Here is a 10,041-nt window from a genome sequence, read left to right as displayed (position 1 = left end):
GGCAGTTATAAGGTAGATGTTATTTTCTCCTATCGTTCACGATTAATATTGATATAGGTAAAGTTGGTTGGGCGTGAAAACACGGTTCATTTTGCCCCTTGTCAGGAATGTTACTGTAGACGGTTTTGCCCCAAGTTTGTTTTATCCCAACTGACCTAAAACGGGTAAACTAACCCAATCTCATGTGTATGTTCACAAATAAGTATAAGTTAAGTAATTAGAAATACTTAAGACTAGATTATTTAAGTACTTATATTGATTGATTTCGTTTTATCTTTAATTTCTGATTTTAAAACGTTATTTTCGCACAAAACCGATCGTATTGACTTGTTCAATAAAGTACTTTAATTTATTTAATAGTTGTTTATTCAGCACTTATTATAAAAATTCCATTTAGTGTAATACAGGAATGGTAAAAATATTTTTAGATGTATTATTGATGTTAGGTTTAATTTTCATCTTTGTGTGATCACTAGGATTAAATAGTAAATTATATACCATAAATAGTGTCTTTTATTTATGCGATTATATAGGTAAGCGTCAAATGAAACAAAAATATTCCCGTCAAATAAATTGTATTGCTAAAGCAAGTAAAACATTCACCAATCCCAATAAATAATATAAATTTTAATCTACAAAGTATAAGTAAAAATTTAAAATTGTAAAATAATCCCATCACCAAAATTCTACGTTAGATTTAAATGAATCTTTAAAATACAATAATAAAATATACCTATAAATATAGAGGAACCAGTGAGAGGAACTAATCTAAAAAGAAGCGGGTGATATAGTCTGTGGCATCGGCCGTTTTGCGGACGCCTTGTTGGGTTGGCTGGATATTTAGTCTGTGGCGTCGGCCATTTTGCGGACGCCATGTTGCCGTCAGAGGCTGATGCGGCAGATGTCCTCGTTGATTTCGAGCATCTGTTCGATGAATGGTTGGTGGGAGACGACCTTGGCGAGCTTGGTGAGGATGCGACGGAGTTCGCCTTGCGGGTAGTTCATCTGGCTGTTGCAGAGCTCGATCTCGTCGGACAGGGATTGTGGGATCTGTAATAATGGGTAGAGTTAAACTTCTGTTGGTTTGTTTCTGTGTGTGATTGTTTTCGTATATTTAGAAACTGGCCTATGGATCTTTACCTATAGAATGGCTATCTCTGAACGTTTAGTATTCAGTTATAAAACACAGACTAGCTTTCTTTGGAGCTCAAACGTAAGTAAGTTAGGCCCGTCATCAACAAATATATGGAATTCCTGTAATGAGCAAAAAGAGGTAAGAAGGCTATACCTTGAAACGTATTGAAATGACTGTAATTATATATGATTTTGTCTTGTCAGTGAGCAATTTAAGTAAAACATACAATGCCTTAAAACGAAACAGGAGCTGAGTTTTAAATATTTTAGGTAATTATACCCGTCTCGCTAACGGAAGCGGCACCTAAAAGTAGTGCGATAAGGACAAGGCGAAAAATCCTGCGTAAAAATCTCAAAAATCGAGGTTTCGTACTCCTCTGGTTCCTCCTCCAAAACTTAACCAATCGTAACCAAATTTGGAAATCTAAATGATTATGAAATTATCTGTGTCGGGCCGTTTTGCTTTTTTGGCTAATTGATATCGGTTTTGAATGCCACGCCTCTCATTGCGGCATAGTCAATTAGGCCATTTTGGCCATTTTTGAAGGGCTCTAGCGCCTTAAAAAACAAAAATATCAAAAAAAGCAAAACGGTCCGACACAGATATTGACAATATTAATCTGTGTTGAAAAAAAACATTGTTCTAGCTTCAAAAACCACGGAGGAAAACGAGGAGTACGTTTGTATGGAGAAATGACCACTCCCGTTGGCTCTTAACGATTATTTATTCAAACTCTGCGTACGTTATTTGTGTAATTTAGGCACAAAGGACAAATTATGTACTGAATAGACAGTACAATTTAAAATTCACATTATCAATTATTCTGTTCACTTTGAACCCGTCATGGCCACTCGTGGCTATGTCAAATTAAATAAGTAACCATGTTTAGGTAAATTGACAGTAATGGACGGTAAAACAAGGACTCAAACAAACTCTACAAGGATCGTTTATTCATGAAATACAGGGTGACTTTAAATACTAATGAATAAATAGACGGTTTCAAATGGACATTTGGTTTGCAGGTATGTTATTTGCGGCCATTGTCCGTTATAATTTTGAAATGAGTTAGTTATTAGGTATGCTTGCTACTAGGTTTGTTAGCGGAAATTACTAATAATTTTGCCTAGATAGTAATTGTGACGAATCATTGTGCCAACGTTTACGATTTCTTGCCAAGTCATGGTAACATCGCCCACACTCTTTTTTAACTGTACCTCGGTAGACCTTATGCCTTTCGTAATAAAGTCCACCGATGGACAGTTAAGAGTGTTGCTGTTAACCTCACACGGTGGTTTTTAAGGGCTTGTTTGTGAGGGATCCTTTCCGAGAGCTTACATCTGCTATTAACTGGGGTTCCCACTAGCATTCGCCGTTCCGCCCAGACGGTTATTTCATTTTGAGGTGATGCTATTTGGATTAAAAACACATTCAACTCAGCAGACTTAGACATTGTTTCATGTTGATAAAGGCAATAACTAACTGTCTGTCTCACCTCAATCTCGTCGGTAAACACGCTGAACTTGTGCTTAGTCTTTCGCTTCTCGGCCCCGGTGTCGAAGAACAGCGTGAAGGAAGCGTCTGCCGCGCCGACGGGGAAGTACCTACAGGATTACTAGCTGGCCTGTTCTGTCTCACCGGGAGTTCACTATAGCTAGGCCGTTACCTCAATATTGTCTGTAAACACGCTGGACTTGCGTTTATTAGTCTTTCGCTTCTCTGCCCCGGTGTCGAAGGAAGCGTCTTTGCCGCGCCGACGGGGAAGTACCTACAGCATTACTAGCTGGCCTGTTCTGTCTCACCGGGAATACATTATAGCTAGCCCGTTCTGTCTCACCTCAATCTCGTCGGTAAACACGCTGAACTTGTGCTTAGTCTTTCGCTTCTCTGCCCCGGTGTCGAAGAACAGCGTGAAGGAAGCGTCTGCCGCGCCGACGGGGAAGTACCTACAGCACCACTAGCTGGCCTGTTCTGTCTCACCGGGAGTACACTATAGCTAGCCCGTTCTGTCTCACCTCAATCTCGTCGGTAAACACGCTGAACTTGTGCTTAGTCTTTCGCTTCTCGGCCCCGGTGTCGAAGAACAGCGTGAAGGAAGCGTCTTTGCCGCGCGCGCCCACGGGAAAGTAGAGGCCGGCTACGAGCTGACCTTTCTGGTCGCGGGCTAGGAGGCTCCTGGAAATAATAGATTTCGGAAATGTCAAACACATGTCTTGCTTTATACCTACTCAATATGCTAGGTCTCAATATCCCAGCTAGGTAGCTAGTGATGTCCCCGACTGAACTCTACGAATGACTTAAGGGTAATTTTAAGGCCGACTTGACATATAAATGACGATTATCTTTTATTTATTGGAATGTACACAGGTAACTTAACGCAATAAGAGTTATAGTAGGTCTGAAGGATTATTTTATATCACAATATGAATGCTGGTGCGTCGAAATGGTTGCGTTGCGAGAACTGACGATCTTTAGAAACAGGAAAATTTATGTCCAGCAACTGACAAATATTTTCCTAAGATGTTAAGATTACAAGCTTATTATTTATTAAGAGAGAAGAACTTGTGGTTTATAGGCTTATATAGCTAGAAGGTTGGGTAGATTAAAAAAAAATTGTGACTAAACCACATGAAGCGTTGTAACTATGCAATTTCATATAGAAGTTTAATTCAGTCTCACCTGAAGTTATAGACCAGGTTCCTCCTCTCGGTAACATTGACGCCATCCAGATACGGCCTCGCGGTGTAAACGAGCGAGGTCTGGCGTTTCACAGTGCCGTCCCGGGTGGTCCGCTCCCGCCATTCGACGTAGTTGTAGTTAACTGAACTTACCTAAAGTTATAGACCAGGTTCCTCCTCTCGGTAACATTGACGCCATCCAGATACGGCCTCGCGGTGTAAACGAGCGAGGTCTGGCGTTTCACAGTGCCGTCCCGGGTGGTCCGCTCCCGCCATTCGACGTAGTTGTAGTTAACTGAACTTACCTAAAGTTATAGACCAGGTTCCTCCTCTCGGTAACATTGACGCCATCCAGATACGGCCTTGCGGTGTAAACGAGCGAGGTCTGGCGGTTCACAGTGCCGTCCCGGGTGGTCCGCTCCCGCCATTCGACGTAGTTGTAGTTAACTGATCTTACCTAAAGTTGTAGACAAGGTTCCTCCTTTCGGTAACATTGACGCCATCCAAATACGGCCTCGCGGTGTAAACGAGCGAGGTCTGGCGTTTCACAGTGCCGTCCCGGGTGGTCCGCTCCCGCCATTCGACGTAGTTGGAGTTGTGGGGGCTGAACGCGTAGCTGTACTCCTTGAGGAACTGATCGTCGGTTTGGGTGAACCAGCCTGTGGGTTAGTATGAAATTTGGAGTCAAAACGTGAAGTATAGGTACAGTCGCCCACACTGTTAACTGTACATCGGTGGACCTTATGCCTTTTGTAATAAGGTCCACTTATGTATAGTCAGGAGTGTTGCTGTGTGTACATACGTAATGGGCTTCATAGGGAACTCGTGGACAAAATAATTGTCTTTAGTCTTTTGCAGGAGGCCTGTTGATTTTGGATAAATAACCAATCTTTTTAGAGGAGACGAGATGTTGCGACATTTGGGCTCCAGAGAAAGAGCAAGCTATTTATCTATGGAAGACATCAAGAATACCTAGGTGAGTACTGCCACTTGTTGTCGTCCCATAAGACAAGACTATAGTATCCTTTTTTTTGTGATTTAGTAAAAATAAAGATAGTTTATTATTCAAGTGGGCATATTACGTACAATGCGCTTTATATATGAACGTCAAATAAAGCTACACCTAGTAGGTAAAAGAACTACCGATAAATACTTATGATTCAGTAGTTATTGGTCAGCTGCTACCTGTGAGTGAGTAGACTTACCGGTGTGAGGATAAAGTCCATCCTGCATAACAGTGACGGCCCTCGGCACGTGGTACCCCGGGTCGGCCAGCAGCAGCCCTGGTCTTCCATCTACCCTGATCTGGACTCCCACCATCACGTGTTCCTTCTCGGCCTCCGCCACCGCCGTCGGGCAGTCTCCATTGGTGACATAACCCCGGACGTCCACGACTGCCTCTTCGCAGGAAAGTAGAGCGGTCGCTTTAGCCAAGCCAGGGAATTCAGGGTCCATAGCGCGCCAACGCCTGATCAACTCGAAGCCTAAGCCCACGCATGTGTGTTTCTTCGCTCTTATCGGCGGCTTGTAGCTCTCATAGACGTCGTACAGCGGCTCCTTCCGCTTCTCAAACGCGTCGAACAGCGAGATGAAGTTGTTGACGGAGTCGTAGTTGTCCGTGACGAGCAGCCGGCGGAGCTCGGCCTCGGCGAGCGTGACTAGCTCCTCATGAGTCGAGGAGGTTAGCTCCAGCGGGTTCCGCTGGAGGCCCCACCGCGCGGGCGGCAGGGGCAGGCGGGTCACATCGCGGTCCGGGGTCCGCGGCTCCGAAGCGAGTCAACTCGGCCACTCGGCGCCCCAGCGGCCCACGGCCGGCTCGGCGGGTTCGGCCTCGGCCCCATGCTCCTCATCGCGCCGCACAGAGAAGCCATCGACGCTCTGCGCGTGCGCGAGCGCCTCACGCTGCCTCTCTAGCACGAATGATGATAATTGTTCAAGCTCTGGAAAAATTAATGTCTTGTTAGCATCACTTGTCTCGTTCTTCTACGATTTAAAACTCGTAGGTATCGTATTTAGGTACAGGCAAGAAGGCACATAATTTGAATACCTAGTCAACCTAGGTAAGTATATGAGGATATTTTAAAGGTTATAATACTTATAACAAAAATATGGTTAGTTAGAGTTCACAAAGAGAGATATTATGTTATAATATAGGTACCTACGTTATCTACATGATTAGTTTAATAATAGATGAACTTAGTGCAAAGTGCAGTAACAATCAGTGTACACGCGCATTAATGATAAGTCTATAACAAACATTACCTAACTCGCTAATTAATTTAATCTAAACTAAACCGCTTCAAACTAGGTTTGTTCTAAGTTACGTTCAATGCGTTCAAAGTAAATTAGGAAATATTTACATTTCACAACGCTTCGCTTTACCTATTTAACCAATAACTAAAAGGTTGTAAATGCATAAATGTAAAGGGCCGATTTCTAAGACTAAACGTCGTTTTACTGCTAAAATGCTCTAATGATCTCATTTCAAAGATATTTGCGCAGAATTTCAGCCGATGCTATCAGCTCGTATCTTCAGGAACACGTTTCAAGGCTTTTCTTTACCTACTCGTGTTTACAAAACCGTATTTTAGAGTAAAACGTGTTTAGGCCCGATTACATTATCTACTTTAGAAAAATTAGGCCCAATATTAGGATTTGGGATGAATTCAAATTAAAACCGTGGAAGTTAGTTAATTTCTTTCTATGATTATAATGTAACATTTTTGCAACACTTTCACACGTAGACCAAATTGGGCTAGCGAATTAAAATTATGTAGGTACCTACATTAAAACAGGTCACTCACGTATTTTAAGTCCACTTAAAATACGTGAGTGACCCGTTTTAATATATCTAATATCCCTTGTGTCTCACAGAAGTTTTCGTCTACTCATCACTATTTTAAACGTCAGATTCGAATCCAGCAAGATGAGACTTCGACACGCCTTAGTTATTTTGATAGTGTGGGATCAAAGAAACGATTTACATACATAGCTGAGTGCTTTCTGCTGATGCCAAATGCATGATTGGAATGCACTTACCTGTTGATTATTTTAACGCAACATGATACCTATATTTAAGATTTACGTGTTCATTTCTATGAAATTTGCAATTTATGAGTTCTTGAAACTGTTAATAATGGTTACAGCTATAGTCTTATCTATCTGTAGAACTCTCGGGACACTCAAACATATCAAAATAATTTTAAAACGAGTCACGCCAAAAAACATATCGAGCATAATCGATTCAAATTACGTTGAGTGACTCGTGTTAAAATAATGTTTGCTTTAGTTTTCTCATTCTTTTTGTGGCCACCTATTTGACTTGACAGAACGACAGTTAAATTACTCTAGACCTTAAACTAGACAAAGTACCTATTCTTTTTACCTAGATCAGAGCCGTAGAACACGCATAGAACCCTACTAGTATATCCACGTCACTGTCACTAACGTATCGAATAGGTCTCCCAGGTAACCCTTGTATTACCCGCTCCATAAAAAACCTTTCTCAGTGCAATCCATCCTCGAGGTAGTACGGCTATAAATTCTATTTGCCATTCGTGTCGAAGATGTAGGTACTTTACGGTACCGGTGTTCCTGAAGTGAATATAAAATGTTTGAAAGTAGAACACGGTTTAACGTACCAGAAGCTTTAGAAGCTAATGGCTAATTTGATGAAATGCGTTAGTTAATATTGGTTTTCCATTTTCCACTAGAAAATTTACGCATTAAACTAAGAGGCTTCGCAGAAAAAAACTCAAGTGCATTCCAATCATGCATTTGGCATCAGCAGAAAGCACTCAGCTACGTATGTAAATCGTTTCTTTGATCCCACACTATCAAAATAACTAAGGCGTGTCGAAGTCTCATCTTGCTGGATTCGAATCTGACGTTTAAAATAGTGATGAGTAGACGAATTGGTTTGGGTTTGGCATGCGGCCGGCCGGACGGACAGACGAACTATTTTTATGGATTCTAGGTCAATGCAATTGAGTCAAGAGGGCGAAGGAAAAGGTTATATAGGTTATTGTTGGCCATAAATATGTTTTTATTTCCGTGACTTATTGGCGGATTTCAGGTAGGGGAAGCCCGGAAATAACGCATAATGCGGGTAAGATGAATAATCGATTTTTCTAAAAATGGGTAATAGATGGCGCTTTGACACTTGCCACCATGATTTGGCATGCGGTCGGTGACGCCATGGCAGTTTGACCAGAACAATATACTTAAGCGCTCGTTTGTTGTGAAGAGAAAAAAAAAGAATTTATGCAGTTTCGTTACGATTTTCGCAAAAGTTTGTGCAACAACTTTTTTACTATACATCATGTAGTGTATAATTATAAGCTTTATTTGTTCAGTGGCATATATATTTAAGTATAATTTGTGATAGTAGTTTTTTCATAATCTACAAATAACATTTGAATTTTGTTCATCGATCTAATATTGGCATTATGGGCAAAACGAATATGGGCAAGACGGATAATTATTACATACCGTTTTATTACCGATGTTTTTCAGGTTGTTTCAAATTACAAAAGAAAGCATGATAGGGCATCGTGATCAGAAAAATCGTTAGAGCGAGCTGTAAAATCAGTAAAAAAAAAGAAGGAAAGTCTATAAATTCTGCCGCAAAAATGTTTCGGATTCCACAAATCAGGAAGTGTCTCGAATGCCAAAATTGGGTGTATGAAAATAGCACATCATAAGCAGTTGTAGGCAGCTATACTTCTGTGACGACAGCCAAGACTGACTGTTATATTTTTAAGTTATCCTTTTTGCCCTAGTGGCATATCCGTTTTGCCCGACCCCTACGGGCAAAAAGGATAATAGACACTTTTTGATTTTAGTGGTGTTAATAGAAGACATTGTATAAGTTTTTATTTTTTTAATAGCTGTTTTCAAAGTTTATGAAACAACGTACAAATTAAAAGTAAAAAGAGTTAAAATTATTACATACTTGTATTTTATTTTGCCACTTTCCCTTAACATATGCGTTTTACCCGGGCTCCCCCTAATTTTTACAACATACCTACAGGTAGTTTAGCTTTGCAGTTGTTTATGTCTCTGGCATGATGATTAACTTTAAATAGACAACATAAATTATATGTTATGTAAGAATTTAATTTCAATTTATTGGAATTGCTTAAAATACTTAATATACCTAGTCATTAAAACCTTTAAATAATTGTTTGAAGAAACGTTTCACATTCATGTTAATTCGATCATTCCACGAATAAATTTCAAAATAGCTCTGTTTTCCTAGACCACAGTTCATCGAGAATATATATGCTTGAAGGATTATCCCCAGTAAAACAAATTAAGTAATGGAGCCTATTCTGATTTATCAAGTTGTTACAAATTTGATCTTATTTTGATACGACCATCGATATAAACATCGCGCCGATAGGAACATCGCGCCCGGTAATGGTGCATGCAAAGTGAAGTGAAAGTCGTGCGTGAGGTGCGCTACAATCGTCAAGACCAATACTTATAATCAAGGTCGTATCAAAACGAACTAAAAACCATAACAAATTGTTAACTCGGAATTGACTTCCTAAGCTATATAGTCCTTGTTAGCACGTTAATAAATATAATACTTTGAATAGTCTTAACGGAAATGCAGCCATTCTAACGCAGTAATTTAACGATAAGCAGTGAGTAAGTGGGTCAGGTCACTGGGTTTGTGGGTGGTATGATGGCTTAACCCTGGGTAGGTTTTACGGCTGAAAAATTGCCGTATCACGTAAGCGCTGTGTAATCGCCTGCCAAGTTTGCTGGGTATTATACTTAATTTCAAAGGTTTTCAGATACTTTGCAGGCGGAGAGCATTAAACTCTTGTGTTATACGCTATGTTTTCGAAGAAATGTATGTTTACTAGAGCAATAAATAAGACATGTAATTCGACGTACCTACTAATGTCGAATTGAAAAAGGAGTTAAAGCCAAGTTCCGAATAGCAGACAGATTTAGGAGATATCGTTTTCCGTTCGATTTGGATAAGCAGATGTCTCAGTCTTATACGAATCGCGTTATTATACACCCAATAATATACTCAGACAAATAGTCTATTTATCAGAGTGATTTCATGCGAGACCAATGTTAACTCGAGGTGCCTCGCACTGATGCGAGCCAGTTACGTTGGGGTTTGGCTGCTTCGGATTCGGAGAAAGGACATGGTTATTTAGATTCAAGTTTAAATTTTTTAAGTTATGTTTATAATGATATTTAGAACTT

The 10,041-nt window shown here is 40.4% G+C and overlaps 1 protein-coding gene across 1 annotated transcript; it reads right to left on the bottom strand.

Annotated features, from left to right (window-relative positions):
* Nucleotides 1–561: 561 nt before the first annotated feature.
* LOC134797731 (uncharacterized) lies at nucleotides 562–5,409 on the bottom strand. The gene is made up of 4 exons (XM_063770084.1): nucleotides 5,016–5,409; nucleotides 4,268–4,469; nucleotides 3,148–3,307; nucleotides 562–1,050 (listed from the first exon to the last, which is right to left on the bottom strand). The coding sequence occupies exons 1-4, from the start codon at nucleotides 5,263–5,265 to the stop codon at nucleotides 883–885; spliced, it is 780 nt and encodes a 259-aa protein (XP_063626154.1). The 5' UTR covers nucleotides 5,266–5,409; the 3' UTR covers nucleotides 562–882.
* Between the last annotated feature and the right edge of the window lie 4,632 nt (nucleotides 5,410–10,041).

Source organism: Cydia splendana, chromosome 15 (genome assembly GCF_910591565.1).
Source record: "Cydia splendana chromosome 15, ilCydSple1.2, whole genome shotgun sequence".
Lineage (NCBI taxonomy): Eukaryota > Metazoa > Arthropoda > Insecta > Lepidoptera > Tortricidae > Cydia > Cydia splendana.
Note: the sequence above shows the minus strand (reverse complement) of the source record. Positions and strands in the feature narration are given on the sequence as shown.

Bases quoted from the DNA above. Each gene is read 5' to 3' on its own strand.
- LOC134797731 (XM_063770084.1), bottom strand. From the start codon at position 5,265: ATGGACCCTGAATTCCCTGGCTTGGCTAAAGCGACCGCTCTACTTTCC. The intron at 3,308-4,267 runs GTAAGATCAGTT...TATTATTTCCAG, and splicing joins AACCTTGTCTACAACTTTAG to GAGCCTCCTAGCCCGCGACC. The intron at 1,051-3,147 runs GTGAGACAGAAC...CCATTATTACAG, and splicing joins TGTTTACCGACGAGATTGAG to ATCCCACAATCCCTGTCCGA.